At 45.8% G+C, this 17,421-nt stretch overlaps 6 protein-coding genes across 6 annotated transcripts; 3 read left to right on the forward strand and 3 right to left on the reverse strand.

Annotated features, from left to right (window-relative positions):
• Positions 1 to 1,401: 1,401 nt before the first annotated feature.
• On the reverse strand, positions 1,402 to 2,786 carry N7478_007517 (ATP-dependent RNA helicase eIF4A; the record flags this gene model as incomplete). Its single annotated transcript, XM_056923731.1, has 4 exons — positions 1,402 to 1,421; positions 1,486 to 2,379; positions 2,443 to 2,697; positions 2,756 to 2,786. 4 exons carry the CDS (start codon positions 2,784 to 2,786, stop codon positions 1,402 to 1,404), a joined length of 1,200 nt encoding a protein of 399 aa, XP_056776457.1.
• Positions 2,787 to 3,101: 315 nt separating this feature from the next.
• Positions 3,102 to 4,648, forward strand: N7478_007518 (SF3a splicing factor complex subunit PRP9; the record flags this gene model as incomplete). Its single annotated transcript, XM_056923732.1, has 2 exons — positions 3,102 to 3,191; positions 3,251 to 4,648. 2 exons carry the CDS (start codon positions 3,102 to 3,104, stop codon positions 4,646 to 4,648), a joined length of 1,488 nt encoding a protein of 495 aa, XP_056776458.1.
• Positions 4,649 to 4,819: 171 nt separating this feature from the next.
• N7478_007519 (splicing factor 3a subunit 3) lies at positions 4,820 to 5,176 on the forward strand (the record flags this gene model as incomplete). Its single annotated transcript, XM_056923733.1, has 1 exon — positions 4,820 to 5,176. One exon carries the CDS (start codon positions 4,820 to 4,822, stop codon positions 5,174 to 5,176), a length of 357 nt encoding a protein of 118 aa, XP_056776459.1.
• A 995-nt stretch (positions 5,177 to 6,171) lies between these two features.
• On the reverse strand, positions 6,172 to 8,959 carry N7478_007520 (WD40 repeat domain-containing protein; the record flags this gene model as incomplete). The annotated part of the gene is made up of 7 exons (XM_056923734.1): positions 6,172 to 6,312; positions 6,433 to 6,572; positions 6,628 to 7,108; positions 7,180 to 7,583; positions 7,639 to 7,733; positions 7,791 to 8,748; positions 8,878 to 8,959. 7 exons carry the CDS (start codon positions 8,957 to 8,959, stop codon positions 6,172 to 6,174), a joined length of 2,301 nt encoding a protein of 766 aa, XP_056776460.1.
• A 2,428-nt stretch (positions 8,960 to 11,387) lies between these two features.
• On the reverse strand, positions 11,388 to 12,962 carry N7478_007521 (F-box protein; the record flags this gene model as incomplete). The annotated part of the gene is made up of 1 exon (XM_056923735.1): positions 11,388 to 12,962. One exon carries the CDS (start codon positions 12,960 to 12,962, stop codon positions 11,388 to 11,390), a length of 1,575 nt encoding a protein of 524 aa, XP_056776461.1.
• A 1,276-nt stretch (positions 12,963 to 14,238) lies between these two features.
• On the forward strand, positions 14,239 to 17,343 carry N7478_007522 (ATP dependent DNA ligase domain protein; the record flags this gene model as incomplete). The annotated part of the gene is made up of 1 exon (XM_056923736.1): positions 14,239 to 17,343. One exon carries the CDS (start codon positions 14,239 to 14,241, stop codon positions 17,341 to 17,343), a length of 3,105 nt encoding a protein of 1,034 aa, XP_056776462.1.
• Positions 17,344 to 17,421: the final 78 nt, after the last annotated feature.

Genomic DNA, 17,421 nt, shown 5'->3' on the forward strand with positions numbered 1-17,421 from the left:
TCGACTAAGAGCTGAGCCGTGGAGTCCCCCTAAGCGCTGTCACCCAATCCTTTGTCGCTATTCAACGGGATTGGCGCCCTCCGATCGATCTTTTTCTTGAAAGAACAGACCGCTATGTTGAATGCGAAGATCGATACTTCTATCCTTGTAAAAGATGGGCCTGGAAGGTGTATTCTGAGCTTTATATGAGCATCCACCAAAAGCCTCTTCCCCCACAAAGAATCAGGTTGTTGTAGTTGATTGTATTTGAAAGCCTTGGCTACCCCTCATCTAATTCTTTCAGCAATTTAAATAGTTGTATTTGCTTGTCCTTGAAGCTTGTTATAGCTTGATTTATAGTCACGCTTTCAATTTCAAGGCTTAACGTAGAAATGGCAAGCATAGTATTGTGTATACTTCCTAGGTCTCTCCTCGATGGTTCAAGTTGTTGTGTTTTATGAGTAGTTTTTAGGCGATTATAATCTTTATATACAAACTTGCCTTTGCACAAGGGAGGATAATATTGAATTTAATCTATTGGGCTCTCGATTGTTGTTAGATATTTCGATTTATTAGGGGAAGAGTACGTTTTTACGCTATCAAAATGTGATATGTAGTACATCAGTACATCCATGCAGCACGACCTGCAGAAAGCCGCCATTCAGTGACCTCGGGAGTGAGAGTACAACTTGAAGGATCTCTACTTTACGGACATACAAATACTATTCTATATTTTTGATACATAGTTTCTTACAGTGTACTCAGTATCCGGTGATATTATAATTTATATTAAAAATAAGAATTTTCCAAAATGTGGTTCACTATGGGCATAGCATACTCCGTCCTAAATACAGTAGTATACACAGTATACATATACTGCAAGCCAAAGTAATCACGTCGGCACAAAAATTGTATAATCTCCACATCGATAGCTGAATCTACAAGAAAAGTACTTAAGAAGTAGAAAATACCCGTTCAAATTGAATTCCATAATTCGTAACTCCAACAATAAGTACCCAGGGTAAACTAAGAAATAAGCAGCGCAGCATAAGATAGTAAAAAAGGGATCTTGCCCAAGACCCGTATGTCAAATTTCAATTAGATGATATCATGAATGCAACTTCTACAGTGCATATAGTTAGCAAAACGACCCAGGAAAAGCATTTAGTTGATAACGACGGCTTCTCACTGAATCATATTGTTTTCCCTTTCCTCCACGCGAGTACCGGCCTTGCATTCTGTTATGCCGAGAAACCGAGAAAAAGAGCCCCCATTTTCCGATGCAATATCACATCAACTGCAGCTGAGGGTCTCTGAAATCAAGCAAGCGTGCATAGCCACAGAGCAAGATAGTACCAAGTCACAAGTCACTTTTGTAGCTCGTTGAAAGACGAAAGTTAAATACAGCGTCGTCGTAGCAAATTATGAGAGAAGATCCGCAACTAGAAGATATCATTAGTTCATGAGAAACATGCAGAATAACCGATCCAATATTGATAAACTCACCATTCATAGGCATCTCGTCGATCTGAGTAGAGTAGTACAACTCAATATCGCGCAGAATACGGACATCATCAGCAGTAACGAAGTTGATAGCCACACCCTTGCGACCAAAACGACCGGATCGACCAATACGATGAATGTAGTTTTCACGGTTGGTGGGGAGATCGTAGTTAATAACCAGCGACACCTGTTGAACATCGATACCACGAGCCCACACATCGGTAGAAATGAGCACACGCGAGTTACCCTGGCGGAAATCTTGCATAATACTATCACGTTCCTTCTGTGGCATCTCACCGTGCATACTTGAGACAGTGAAATTGGCCTCACGCATCTTGTCAGTCAACCAATCGACCTTTCGGCGAGTGTTGCAGAAAATCACTGCTTGGGTGATCGTCAAAGTATCGTAAAGATCGCAGAGGGTATCAAACTTCCACTCCTCCTTCTCGACGGCAATGAAGTATTGCTTAATTCCCTCCAGAGTCAACTCGTCACGCTTAACCAGGACACGCACGGGGTCTGTCATAAATTTGGTCGTCATATCCAACACATCGTAAGGCAGAGTAGCGGAGACCACCACAACCTGCGTCGCCGGCGGAAGGTAGCGGTAGACATCGTAGATTTGTTCGCGGAAACCACGGTTGAGAAGTTCGTCTGCTTCATCGAGGACGAGCATCTTGATGTGACGGGTGCGGAGGTTGCGGCGGCGAATCATATCGGCGACACGACCGGGAGTTCCAGAAACGACGTGCTGGCCGTAGTCGAGCTTGCGGATATCTTCACCGATGTTGGTTCCACCAATACATGCGTGGCATTGGACGTTCATGTAGTCACCGAGGGCCATGATAACGGATTGAATTTGGGTTGCGAGTTCACGAGTTGGGGACAGGACCAGAGCTTTGAATCTAGATATCAGCACCTCATTTTTTTGCCAGGACTATTGCTTCAAATTATATATACCTTGGGTCTCACGAAGGGCAGTATCGATAACTTGCAGAGTACTGATCGAGAAAGTAGCGGTTTTACCAGTACCGGACTGGGCCTGCGCAATAGTATCACGACCTTTACAGATCTGAACAATGGCACGAGACTGAACAGCCGATGGCGACTCGTATCCATAAGCGTAAACTCCTCGAAGCAAGCTTTCTTTCAAGTGCATATCCTCAAAGGTCGGGGCCACTGTGACCTCCTTGGAGGTGTTGAATTCCATGCGCTCTGAACTACCGTTAGAATGATTCTCGTCACCAAAAAGGCTCTTGAAGTGGGCGCATACCTTCAGCGCGTCGGTCGATTCCGTCCGCCATGATGAATAGAGGTATCAAAAATTCACCTGATGGCAAGGCAAAAGTCTGGGGTATTGAAAGACGTCAAGTAGATGTGAGAGTTCGACTTTTTGCGATGTGAGCGGTACAGTCACATGACTTTGATTAAAGCTGCACATGTGCAGCTTTGATCCGCGAACTTTCTTCCTTCCACGACAACCTTCCACCAACCCACCCTTCACATCTCGTAATTCGAGAACGTGATTTGAACCTGCATACGGAACATTTTATGTCAATTGATTACGAAAACGTGAATCTCAAGCTGCATACTTGCGTGATCTAGTTCGCATAGTAAACATGGTTCTCGAGGAGCAAAGATTCCTCCACGAGGACAGGGAGCGATTGGAGCAGGCTGTTGCAGACCGCATCATGAACGAGCCCCGAGGTGTAAGTCTTGCGCTCCACTGACATACCTCCAGATGCTAATAAAAGTCTTCGCATGATAGGTTCGTGAGCGACTCGCAAACGAACATGAAATTGCTATGTTCCTAGACCGCATCGCGGTCCAGTCCCAAAGACTGCTGGAAATTTACAAGGACGCAGATGGCCTCCGTGACAAAGAAATACAGTCGATTTCTACGGGTGATCAGTTCGAAGAATTCTACAGGCAACTCGAGGATATCAAAGACTTCCATAAACGCAATCCAAATGAAGCCGTTGAGAACCTCGAAAAGGCTTACCAGCCCCGCCAACCTGGTGAGGGCGAATTCTTGCAAATTGACAGCATGTTTACCGGCGAAGAGCGATTCGGAAAATTTCTCGATCTGACGACCATCCACGAACAATACCTTAACCTCCCTGGAATCAAGCGCGTGAACTACGTTGACTACCTCGGCATCTTCGATGTTTTCACTCCCCCCACCATGAACATCAAGCGGAAGGACAAGGTCTCAGATAAATATTTCCGCTACGTCGACGAGCTAGCCACATATCTTGAGAGCTTCTTCAAGCGAGTGAAGCCACTGGAAGACTTGGACGCGTTGATCACCAGCTTCGATGAGGACTTTGAAAATAAATGGGCCGCAAATGAAGCCCCAGGCTGGGCGAATGAACACGCAACCAACGGCTCTGCTAACGAAATCTGGTGCTCAGATTGTGAGAAGGGGTTCACAAATGAAAACGTTCACCGAAACCACTTGACAGGCAAAAAGCACATCCGGGCCGCAGAGGCAAAAAAGGCGGCAGGCACCTCAGAAACAGATCCAAGCTCCCAAACTCCCGCAAACCAAACATCATCTCTCGCCAAGGATCTGAAAGAACGTGCAGTCGCCAGCCGAGAACACCGCGTGCGTTGCCTGACAGAAAAACTCCAGGTTGAGCGAGAAGCTACCAAGCACGAGGTAGTACGTCGCCAAGGTCTCACAGAGCGTGAGCGTCGAACAGACTGGGAGGACCTGATGGCTGAGCAAGAAGACCGCGCCGAGGGCCGTGGCGGCGAAGAGTCCGACGACGAAGAGGACAGAATCGCAAACCCCCTCAACGTACCGCTAGGATGGGATGGAAAGCCGATCCCATATTGGCTTTATAAATTGCATGGGTTGGGCGTCGAATACCCTTGCGAAATTTGTGGCAACTTCGTTTATATGGGTCGACGGGCGTTCGACAAGCATTTCGGAGAGGCTACACATATCTATGGTCTGAAGTGTTTGGGCATCACATCAAACACCAACTTATTCCGAGAAATCACCGGAATTGACCAGGCCATGCGCCTCTGGGAGCAACTCGAAAAGGAACGCAAGCGGGAGCGCGACTCGCGGGATAATGTCGTGCAGATGGAGGATGCTGAAGGCAATGTCATGCCGGAGAGAGTATACTACGATCTCCAGAAGCAGGGCATCCTCTAATTGATGGCCTATTTCTTCAATTGGAGAGGGGGACAGACCTAAAGGAGCGCAAGCGCAAGCGCGACTCTCGGGACAATGTTGTCCAGATGGAGGATGCGGAAGGCAACCTAATACCGGAGAAAATTTACTACGATCTCCAAAAGCAAGGCATAATTTTCACTGAACTAGACCATGTATGCATGGGTTGGGCGTCGAACACCCTTGCGAAATTTGTGGCAACTTCGTTTATATGGGTTGACGGATTCGACAAGCGTTTCAGAGAGGCTACTCATATGCATGGTCAAGTGTTTGAGCATCACAGCAAACACCAACTTATTCCGAGAAATCACCGGAATTGACCAGGCCATGCGCCTCTGGGAGCGACTCGAAAAGGGGCGGGAGCGGGACTCTCGGGACAATGTTGTCCATATGGAGGACGTGGAAGGCAACGTAATGCCGGAGAGAGTTTACTACGATCTCCAAAAGCAAGGCATTCTTCAACTGGGCTGGCCCATCGTATCTATATTACTTTACCACATTTTGCTTTGAAGAGGGTTACTCTCATATAACAGCTTGGAGTTGGGCGAAATGGCATGTCACTTAATTTGAGTCTATTGGGTAGCATTTCAAGTTCTTTGTACAACACCAGGCGATTCATCTGCTGTCTAGGTGATCGTCTACGTCATAACCTTTGATACCAACATTGATGTACTGCTAAGAAATTTGCAATTTTTCTCTATACAAGAAAAGTTGCACATTACCGCGACGGGGTATTCCCGGTTCATTTGGACTTTATTGTTTTACTTGCTTAGATTGAATATGATTTCAATAGCCTTGAATAGTATCACCTTCTCAAAACAGTACCTACGCATCCATACCAAGATAACTAGATGCTCAATACGGCAAGTACACAAGACAGCAAGTTAAAGATCAAAAGATCAAGCAAGATCCAATTCCCATCTCAATCGGACAAACAACGCCATTCAGCAAAGTGTAAAACAGGAATCAACATTCGACAAAAAATAGCAAGGGTAAAAAAGGTAAAACATTGGTGTATTTACTATACCGAACAATGATGCGACCAAGCAGTGCAGTTAGTTAGTTCCCAGAAGAGAAGAGAAAAATAAGAAAAGAATGATTGAATGGCGCCTTTCCTGTATTGACTGGATGCTTTAGGAGAACGTTAAGTGTGGTTTGTCTGTTGGGCTATGGGAAGATATAATGGGGTAGGTTGGTTGGTCATTGAGGGCTGGAGGGAGTTAGGACAGGGAGGTGGGTCGGTGGGAATATAGTGTATACGAGTTGGGTGAGGAAGGGGTTGCATGCAAGATAGGTAAGAAGAAAGGCAAGGAAAGTAGATAGGAAATCAGGTGTATCGGTCTTTCTATCCAGAGGTGGATGTGGTATCAGTATCCCATCCCATCCCAGTCCGTCCTAGCTTGACTAAGTCCGTGGTACAAAATTGGAGGTGATCAGACGCATAAGCATGACAATATGCCGTTGCTATCTGTCGTATTGAATCGAATAGATATGATGTTTCGGTTTCAATTTGTGGTTATTTGAGCTTGAGCTAAAACGCGGATGTTGTTCTTAGTGCGCTTGTGCGTGGGAAGCCGTTTTTGGAGATATCTCTGCTCTGGATAGGTCCACTTGTTGTACGAAGACGACTGCGATCTCGAGACCAACTAGAGGTTGGTTAATACACGTGCAATGGAAGGAATCGGGGGTAAAGGGTATACAAAGGGTGAGGGGGAAAAACAAAACAAAAAAGAAAAGAAAACAAGAGGAGGATCATACATTCGCACTGCGCGGTCATCACCTGCCGACGCAAACATTGTGGGGTCAGCTGGATTCCACGATATTGAATTCACACATCCCTTGTCGTGACCGTGAAGAGTCTCGACGAGAGATCCATTATCCTTATGCCAGATGTAGACACAGGAATCTGAGAAATCCAGTTAGCAGGAAGGACCATCTGTATGAGGAGAGGGGAAGCATACCATCGCTGCCGCTAACAACGAAGTTCTCGCCTGCTCCACCAAACGTGCTGCGGATAACATATTCGCCTTGCTTGTGGCCCTTGAAACGCCTGATCACAGCAGTGGTCTCGAGATCGATTAGATGGATTTCGCCCTCTTTGAGATTCACAAGCATATGTTTCGAGTCCTGACTGATAGCGATGGAAGTTGGTTTGCTAGACACCGATAAACAGTAATCTTCTTCATATGTTTGGAAATCAAACACATGAATTTTCGAATCTGTGTCCGCTGCAACCAGTCTCCGTCCATCAGGAGTGATCGCACAATCTTGTACACGGAAACCACCTTTCCACATATGCAAAGATGAGCCACGTAGACTCCAGTGGCAAAGTTGAGAGGTAGGGTCAAAGGAGGATGTAACAAAAGATTCTCCATCTGGAGCCCAGCCTGCAGATGTGACAGGTTCAGAATGGTGGTCAACGGTAATGAGGCAGCGCCCAGTCTAAAAGCCACCACAACCATTTAGTTAAAAGACGTTCTTGGGTATGTTTAAAATTAGCCTAAAAATCTTACCTCGACATCCCAGAGTCGGGCTTTCTTGTCTTGGGAACATGTGATGAGCTTCGTATCGTCGGGACTCCAACTCGCAAATGCAACTCCGTTACCATGATCATGCAATCTATGGATCACCGAGAAATCAGTCGTATCGTAGATGAGTACCATTTTGTCACTGCCTGCAGTGACTAACTTGGTGCCATCGTGAGAGAAACCGCAGTACCAGACCTCATCTGTATGCTGGGTAAGGTCAACGCCTACGTCTAGCGGGAAGTCATTTCGGTCACAGAGATGGTCCGAATAGAGCGATGGCGGTTGAGCGGTGTTGTGATATAAGCAGTTGTTGATCTGGCTTTGCTTCACATGGTCTAGCAAGATAGCTAGTCGGTGCTGAGGGATCATAACCGATGGGGAGATAGATTCTATAATGTATGTGATTAGCGAGCGGCAAAGTTGCAAAATATTCGAGTCGCTTACTAGATAAGTTCCCTAGGAGAAGTTCTCGAGATACTTTGGTGGAACCTTCCCAGCCTGCTTGGTCATGTAACAATTCCGTTGGGGACATGAGTAGACTAAATACTCGAGATGTTAGACATATCAAATATGTGCAGAATAACAGGGGTATTTACCTGGAAAGAGCATGCAGACGATCGACATCGTAGTTTAACGGTGTCAGTTCTTGCCGCAGCACACCAAGGGCTGCACCTAGATCGCGTGCCTCAAGAAGCTCCAAGAACTTTTGTTGCCGCAAATAGAACAGCATCTCGCTCTTATTTGCGTCCTCGGCCAATACAAGTGTCTCCTCGGAGACAGGCTTTGGACCACCCTGTACCCCATTCCGGAATGATTGAATCAGAATCTTTTCAGCCTCCGACCAACGTCCTCCTAATACCGCACTTCGAAACGTTGCAACCCCCGATGTCTCCAGCTGATAGCCGCTCTCTTGACTCAACATAGATGCCGACCCATCGTAGCCCAACTCGTACAAACTCTGAATCAATATCCGAGTTACTTCCTCACGATTATGACCATAGTATGATTGGTTAGGGAGGGGTTTCCCACCGCCATTCAACTGAGACTGAGAGTCTCCATTTGAAGACGCGGCCTGGCCGTTGGCTTTTCTAGAGGTTGACCCTTTGGACACCTGTGAAAAGCCATTTGTGCTCGATAACCCATCAGCACGCATGGTGAGCAGGCGCCTGCGCTTGCGAGAAGGAGGATGGCCGTCGGCTTGGCCGGATTGATGGGTCTGTTCCTGCTGGGCCGTGGTTTCCGCAGCCCTTGCTTCTCCTGTGTATGACGAAGTTGCTGTTCCCAGTCCTACGTGTTCAGCAGGCGGGATATCAGGACTACTCGATTGTAGACGACGACGTCGAAGGTTCCGTGTTCGGGATGTCGTGTCGGGCGGAGGTGGTTGGGAGACTGCGGAGACGAGATGGGCGGATGGGGTGTCGTCGGGATCGGGATGGGGGGAGCTGGAACTCGTGGATTCGCGGGGTAAAGGAGGATCAGGGAGGTCGGGGATGATAGATCGGTTTATAGAATTGTTGGCCAGGTCGATAGTTAGGATCTGCCCAGTCCCTGGTTCTTTACGAAGAACCAGGTGAGCAGACCAAGGGCGGGTAAGTAATCCCCGGAAGGTAGCTCCAGCTTTACTGCTTCGGAGCTAGAGAAGGGCGTCAAGGGGGAAATGTGTTCATAGGATGTTGAGGTGACGTTGAGGTTGATCGTTGATCTTTCCGAGGAGGAAGGTCTTGGGGGACGGTGGGTTAGTCTCCCCTCCTTGAGTCTTGATCATTGATTGTTGGGCGGAGATGCTTATCGGAACTTCACCCAGTGATGTGATCGACTCTCGGGTCACAAGAAAGTCAGTGGGTCCGCGTCACAAGATGCTAGTACGGGAAATGGGCACAGACTAAAAAAATAGAAGGCCATTTTTTTTGTTTCTTGTTTCTATATGGAGCTAAGTTCTATTTGGGGGAGATTATCTAGTGTTGTGCTGCACAGAGAAGAAAATATAATGAGGGCCTTGTTACTAGGCTGGGGTAAAATGTAGTATAATGAAGGAGAGGGTGGGGGCTACAGAAGAGAATAGCACTAGTGTATATGAATGGGAATTTCCTTTTAAAAGATAGTTCCTTTCTAGATTATATCTGTTTTTTATGTATATTCACCAGCAATGTGGCACTGCTCTACTATACCCATCTCGCTGTCTTGTATAGGTTATCCAGAACTGGGGAAGAAGTACATCCATATCTAATACTCACCTCTAGATCTATAATTACTATATATTAAGTCCATCCTATTCTTCCTCTTCACTTGGCTTCGGTTTCCAATTTGTTCGCATCTTATGGTCCACTCTCTCCACTGACGCAATCATGATGCGGCTGGTACTACCGAACCACTATATAAGAAATAGAAGAAACCGATTCTTCCTCCTTTTTTCATCTCCCATAAAGATCTATATCTGATCAAGAAAAACCATTATTCTCAAATTTTTTCTTAAAAAGAAAGACCAACCTCCCCTTCAAATCAAAAACCATGGGCTGTGGCTGCGGATCTAGTTGCACCTGCACCGGTGCCCAGGGCTGTACATGCACCAGTACCAACTGTGACTGTACGGGATGCGGAGTATGTGACATTACTACCAGAACCAGTTGACCTTGCGTTTAAAGGGTTCCCAGAACGCTAACGAGCTTCTAGAAATAATTTCCACGTCCCCTTATCTTTTGTCCCATATCGAAAACCTTTCCTTTGATCTACAATGATGTTGGGGCGCAGAAACTGATGCTAAATCCGAACTTCTCGACTTCTTTCTATCGTTAATGTAGTTTAGTGTCTCATTATTCATTCTGAATAACATAATAAAATATATCAAATGCATACCACTCTACTTATTGTTAGATTTATAAGCATTTAATTGTGTCTGTGAGGTTTTTCATTCATACAATTGTCTCAACGTCATACTCGGCCTCCCGGGTGGTACTGCTACGCATGCAGCACATCCATGTGTATATGTATACCTTAGAGACTATAATATCTACTACTATACATTGTTCCAGGGTTTCGAGTATTATGTATGTATACAGGTCCATCATACTTAAGTATAAACTAGTACATGTGCACTTGAAGAGCTTAGAGGCCTTCTTTACGCAGATTGGATCTTTTATCTCCTTCCTCAATCTTCACGCTGCCAAGGTTCTTATTAAAGCACCTACCGCCTCTCTTTGTCCGCATCTCCACTCCCAACAACAAGTCCAAAAAGACCTCCAGGGCTACATTGTCTTAGCCAAGATGCCACTCGCTGGCTGCCGGTGCTCGCCACCTCAACTCTCACTATATTGCCCTCGGCGGTCGACCCTTAACCTCGATCTAATCTACAAATCAACCACTCGCTGACCGCCGCTTTAACCAACTCATTCCAGACTTTTATAATACCGAGGAGGTTGCACCATCATTCCCACTACTCTTATTCCGTGTCACGGGATTCCTGAATCCCCTCGGGTACGACTCGGGTACGACTCGGGTACGATTCATGGCCGCTCCGCGGGCGAATCTACCTCGATACACCCGCTTATGCATGACGGCCCTAAGTCCTAGCAATATAAAAACGCACGAACGATAGCTACGATTCTTGTTCGACAAGAATCAGTCTGTGTATCAACTGTTCTATTTGATCTATACCATCCGATATCCTTGCCTAGTCACAGGTCTCTAGCCTGACAACTTAGTAACCATTACATTTCGAGACGAACAAGAACAAGTAATGACTTGACCCTGGTTCCCTGACGGGAAAGCAGAAGAAATTCCCTCCGGTTTGTATGTGGAGCTCACCTGCAAAGATTTTAATTCGAAATCTGATTAACAAAGTCGACTTCTGCTTCCATTCAGCATCAGAAGCAATAACTTTTCTTGAAGTAGCAGTAGCATTCCATTCAAAGAGAATCAGCCTGATCAGGTATACCAGGAGGATTCATTCAGCGATTATAGTTGTTTTCTACCTTGGGATTCACGTAGCTCGTATCTGCACAATGTTTTGGAAAGCTGGGCTGAACGAGTAGAAATAGGTGACTGGCAAGTAGACGAAGACAGAGTTGTAGATAGTATTAACAAGTTCAAACAGCTGATACTGCAGAACATTAGAAAGAATATTTTATTCCTTGGTGAGGTCTTCAATCTTATCAATAGTAGTGGAATTTTGAAAAGTTAGGATATGTTTGACATTTCTAACCTATTGATGTTCTGCTCATAAGTGATGGATTACATGCTATAGTAAACTGCCCACTAAAGTCCTGTCTTGGGTCACGCAAGTGGATTTTGCTGGTCCCTGGAAGCTTTGGTCCACCACTAGATGGCTGATGCACTATCTCAATCTGAAGCTGCGTGACCCATTCGTTGAAAGGTATGTTCGCCTTCTCAGCATCAAAATAGAAACTCGCGGGATTGACGCCAGGACAACTCTCTGCGCCCTGTTGTCCACGTTCCATATAAAAGTTGTCATGCAATGTTATGGATCTCCCCCGGTACCCAAGCACGGACAGTTCAACATATTGCAGGCTGAGGTGATCTGCCCAGAATTCGAATACACGCTTCCAGAGCCCCTGTATCTCGTTTTTAGCCTCCGTAGACATTGAAGTGACCCAACTACTGGTGTTTTGAGTCAGGGGCCCTAGATCGGGTGCTGATGCTATCCCATCAACTAAGCTGACTAATCGCAGACTCAGGCGTTTTAACGTTGGAGCTGCTTTCCGTAGAAATTCCTCGAGGCTATTCACTGTCACTTCAATTGAATGAAGATGAAGTTCCTCTAGTTGGGTGAATTGAATTCTTCGAGACACATTCTTGAAATAGAGAGGGGATAGTTCTTCTATGGGGCTCCATTGAGCAAAGTGTAGGGTCTTCAACGTCGGTGAAGCCGTGAACATGATATTAAGAAGACGATTAAACGTGTTTTCGTCGAGATTTTCTTGTTCGTGATCTCTGAGGCGAATACAAATATGCAAAGTCGTCAGATCCTTCAAGAGTGGAAGCAGCGATTGATCCTGTGACTCTGGCAGTTGAAAGGATTCTAACGCCATGCCGCAAAAGTTATGGCCGCATGTGTGGAGAGATTTGACTTTTCGACTGGATTTGATTACGGCGTTAAGTAGTTGTGAGAATACCAAACTGTAAGGTATATGCGATAGGGTCTGAATATGCATTGGAACAATCTTGAAGTTGAAATGACTCTTCAATGCTTGTAAGCCCAGACAAGTAAAGTCAGTGTTCCTCGCTGTATTAAGGAGGAACCTTGTGTCATAACGCCGTAGCCCAAGGGTGATAGCGTTCTCAAGACGCGGTAGGCATTTTTCAAGGCGACCCAATAGTCCCGGAGATTCAAGAATGGCACGATGTTCTACCATTGTAGCTTCGAAGACGGCGAATAGAGCCTCGAGCGCAGCCTGATCTTCATTTTTTTCTTCTACTGTCGGAGGACGTCCCAATCTCAACACCCATTTCATGTTATTTACCTTTGTAAAATCTGCCTTATCCAAGCCTGCCCAGTGATCGAACAAGTTCGGAATGATCCAAATTTCTTCGACTGAGCGACGAAAGATTTCACTAGATGCAACATGCTCCAAGCGATCAAGACCTTCACGGGTGAGAAGAAGTGTGACTCTTTTGAAATATCGCGTTGCATAGGCTTCCAGTGTGTGGTCATATATTTGGCGGCAAGTGATCCGGAGTGCGCCCCATTCTTGAGGCTCTACATGCTCACAAATACGAGTCAACAGCTCTAAAGGCAGATCTGTGATCGACATGTTGCGCAGGTTTATTTAGGCCACACCAAGGTAGGCACTATTGGTACCCTTGAATATTGTGATTACGTGAACCGTGAATGATGATGGTATTGAATGAGATTAGGATTCATAGAGGAAAAATTCCATGCATAGTTCCGATTCAAGAGGTGCCGAGACAAACCTTTAGTACAGGGAATCCCCCCAGTCCCGGTGGCTGTGGACCTGCCAGTGGCCAACTCCCGCGAAGAGGGGTAATTCCCGAGTCGCGGGGCCACTTCGGCTGTAGCAGAGCCCCCGCTTAATCACCAATAAAAATCAAATAACATCAAAATAAAAATAAAAATAAAAACTACCTGATTTTGAAACCAATTTCGAATGTATTCCCAGTCGCTTTCCATGTCCACGATTGGATTTGATATGATCGTGATTGTGTTTGCAAATTGAACTTCTAATTGACCCCTAGCAGCAGAGGGGATGGGACGTAATATTATAGTATCCAAACATTTGACAGGTGACTGAGCCAAAAATTCCATCATAATCACCATTCAGACGCCGCTTTTAGGCCTCGTCTAGAAATCGGTCCAATCTTGGAGGAATTCAAAATAGAAGGTGGCTGGTGTTGTGCCTTGCCAGTCCGTTCGGGTGTTTTAGTACCACCAAGACACAGCGAAAAAGACACAGTTTTTAGTATTCTGATAAGCATATTTCGTCACAATGATACTGTCCGTAGCCTATCTGGCTTCTGTCACAGGTTGTATCGCCATATCGAGACAGTTAACAATGTTGTCTGCGAGTGGAAAATCAGCATTTGTTAAATGGGAGAATAATCAAGTACATTTTAGTGATGTATGTTAACTGAGTAGGTGGGGCGTCCTTTTCTGCACTAGCGCCATGCGTTTTATTGGGGGTGGCTAGCTCGAACCGTTGGCTTTCTACGGGGCTCAGTTCTACTCAGTGATCAAAAGCCGCGAGGCAGTGAGCACTGATTTCACAATTTTGACAAGTGACAAGTCACTAGAGTCCTCTCAAACAACTTGAGCTTTGACTTAAAAATTAAATTCTTAGCATTCGAAGTTTCTTTGATTCTCCATCTGTAGGTCTTAGTAGTTGCTGATATAGGACTCCGAACTCACGTGCTTTCGTGTTCCATGTTCCCGACCACCACCCGAATTACGTGGGTTTTCGCGTTTCCATTTCTCTCGAATGTTCGTGCTTTCAAGGTTTCAATTTCAACTCACTGAACAGGAGTTAAACGGATATCGAATATTACCCATGTGACTCCTTATCTTCTATCCCAATGGGATTCAAATTCGCCTTTCTCGGTGAGCTTCTGTCGAGTCTCGAGGATCACCGGCTCCCCAATACGAATTCGTCAGGCAAGAAAGACGAGTCGGATTTCCAAATCATCGCAAAATGGTTCAGTCAACATGCTCGCCATATCAATCACCCAGACACCGACAGGCTAGCTCTACTATCGTGCATGTTTCCCGAAAGGCGCCCTGATCGAGTTTACTGGCTACAAGCGACCTCGCTTGCTCGCGTCATTGGCCGCTGCTTGGGACTAGGATCATCGCGATTATCGGAACTAGATCAGTGGAGAAAACCCGGGGGTCCAGATCTAGGCCAATGTGTCCAAAATGTGATGTGTCAAGCCGAAAACCATGTTTACCTTGAGAACGAGGTTTCAGTTGAAGAAATCGATGAAGCACTCGGTCTCATTGCCTCAAGATGTCGCTTCTCTGGTCCTCAAGTTCGCCGACAGCATGCCGCGGTCGATGTTGATATGGTTCTGTCACCTATCTATCGTCGACTCAGTAGTCGCGATGCAAAATGGCTCACCCGTATGATATTGAAGAACTACGGTCCTGTATCTTTCCCTGAACGATATACCCTGGAAAATTTCCACTTCCTTCTTCCGCATCTCTTGCATTTTCAAAACACCTTTGAAAGTGCTCTTCAAATGCTCCAGTCTAAGCCATTATGCCATTTCCCGCCTCGGCCAGATCCCAAAACTACAACGGCCCTGTGTACTATTGCACTGGATCATTTGCGCCCGAGAGCGGGAATAAAGATAGGCCGCCCGGAATACTACAAAGCGCGAAGCATCAAACATTGTGTTGAGATGGCACGTGGTCGCCGAATGAGTATTGAGAGGAAATATGACGGCGAATACTGTCAGATTCACATTGACCTTGATAGTAAGCAAATACCCATCCAGATATTCTCAAAAAGTGGTAAAGACTCCACTGCAGATAGATCTGGGATCATATCAAGCCTGGAGAAATCACTTGGAATTGGAACTGCCCAATGCAAGTTTACACGTCGTTGTATCCTTGAGGGAGAGCTAGTGGTTTGGAGCGACAAGAGACATGATATCGCGGATTTTCATAAGCTTCGAAAGTTCATGTCGCGTTCTGGAACCTTCATTGGAATCGAGAGTGATTCTCCACCTCAGCCATATGAGCATCTGATGATTGTTCTATTTGACGTACTACTTCTGGATGACGATGTCTGTCTGAGAAAGCCTCACCGGGATAGGCGGCTTCTCTTGAAAAACATGATACATCCGACCGCAGGACGAGCTATGATTTCGGAACAAGTAATACTCGATTTTGGCCAAGCTAGATCTAGCATTTACAATCGTTTGGAGACTACCTTCTCAAATGCAATAGCTCGCAGATGGGAAGGCCTTGTGCTGAAGGCATGCGATGAGCCCTACTTCCCTATCTACTCTGCTGGAGTAGACAATTCATTTGGACGATGGATCAAGCTTAAAAAAGACTATATCCCTGGACTTGGCGATACAGTTGATCTCGCTTTGATCGGTGGATATTATGATGCCCATGATGCTGCAGCTCATTCATCCACAACCAAGTTAAAATGGACACATTTCTTAGTTGGCTGCCTGATGAACAAGGAAGGTGTCATGAAATCTGGCCAAGTTCCTCGCTTTCAAGTGATCGATGTAGTCAATCATCACTGCATGCACAGAAGTATAATGCAGCATCTCAATCATTCCGGGGACTTTCTTGCTCGGGATCCTTGTGATCTCGATGAATATAACGTTGAATACGGGAACCAGGCTATTCCGCAGGCATCCAAACTTTTCAAGGACCCATTCGTCGTGGAGATGATGGGAAGCGGCTTTGAGAAGCCCTCAGGAGTCCGCTATTTTGCCCTACGTTTCCCACGTATCCTCAAAATACATGCAGACAGAAACTTCAAGGATGCAGCGTCTTTTAGGGAATTGCAAAATCTAGCAGAAGAAGCTAGGTCTATACTCACAGAAGATCTCCCAGAGGAAAGAGAGCATTGGCGCAAACGCCTCAAAGTTGGTAGCGGACTTGATCAGTACATGGTTCAACGATCAGAAAGCCCGTCATCTCGCAGCTCGAGTGCTGAACCAGATCATCACTCAAGTACAGCCAGTACAACGAGTGTTGAAGAACACACTCATAAACACATAAGCTCTCCCGTAATCTCCAAACCCACACAGTCGCAAAGCCACAGCAGTATTAATGCTCCACCTGCTGTATATATCGACGAGACGATAATACACTCAGATCCCGCGCAATCACAACCGGAGGCCAACGTGTTGACTGAGAATGAGAATTTATCCCAACGGCAAAATTACAGCCAGGCAGCGTACACTACTGAAAGCCTCGATGAATTGGTACCAAAGCTAAAAGCTAAACAAAATGTCCCTACGAAAAGAAGTCAGCCCGTCAATACCCTGGTATCTCTGCACCAGACACGTGCAACAAAAGATGAACACCATGATGCAACGCCATACGAACAACCACCTCAGTCTCCATTAACTACGATCCCCGTATATATGTCTGGAACATGTTCAGGAAATAGAGCGGTATCCGAACCAGATAATACAGGGCTACAACAATTTTTGAAGTCACTGGGCTCCCAAGAAAGTAGGAAATCCTTACGCAAGTCCAACCCCCATGCAGCCTCTCAGGGCACGTCAATCGGCATCGTTCTCGTCAATCCGGCCGAGGCAACATTGGGCCGAGAGATTCAGCGAACGGCAAAATGCCTTTCACAGACCTTCAAAGATAAAATATCTTCTCCTTTGAAGGGAAGGATATTCTTTTTAGACTCTCTTCTCTTGGAACAGAGTCTTCATCCCGGGGATCTCAAATTTTGTTTGTCCGGAACTTGGTCTGATCTCAGCAAACAGTATTATTATGCTTGTCTTCATTGGCATCAGAAACAGCCGGATAAGAAAGACCACTCAAGAACAAGTGATCAACAGAAAGAAACAGTTAGCCCAGTTCTAGCAGTCAGTTTCGAACGAGACAACCTATTAGCATTGGGGGAGTATATTAGCACCAACCCACCCATCCATTCTCGTGGTGCTGGCAAACACAACATTGTACATAAAATATAGATAGCTACATCCATAGCAAAAGAGATTATGTAAAATTCGTTAATTATTAACTATTGAGCGAGTAAAACTAAATCCCAC

This window comes from Penicillium angulare (genome assembly GCF_028827245.1).
Source record: "Penicillium angulare strain IBT 27051 chromosome Unknown utg000005l_segment0_segment0, whole genome shotgun sequence".
NCBI classification, from domain to species: domain Eukaryota; kingdom Fungi; phylum Ascomycota; class Eurotiomycetes; order Eurotiales; family Aspergillaceae; genus Penicillium; species Penicillium angulare.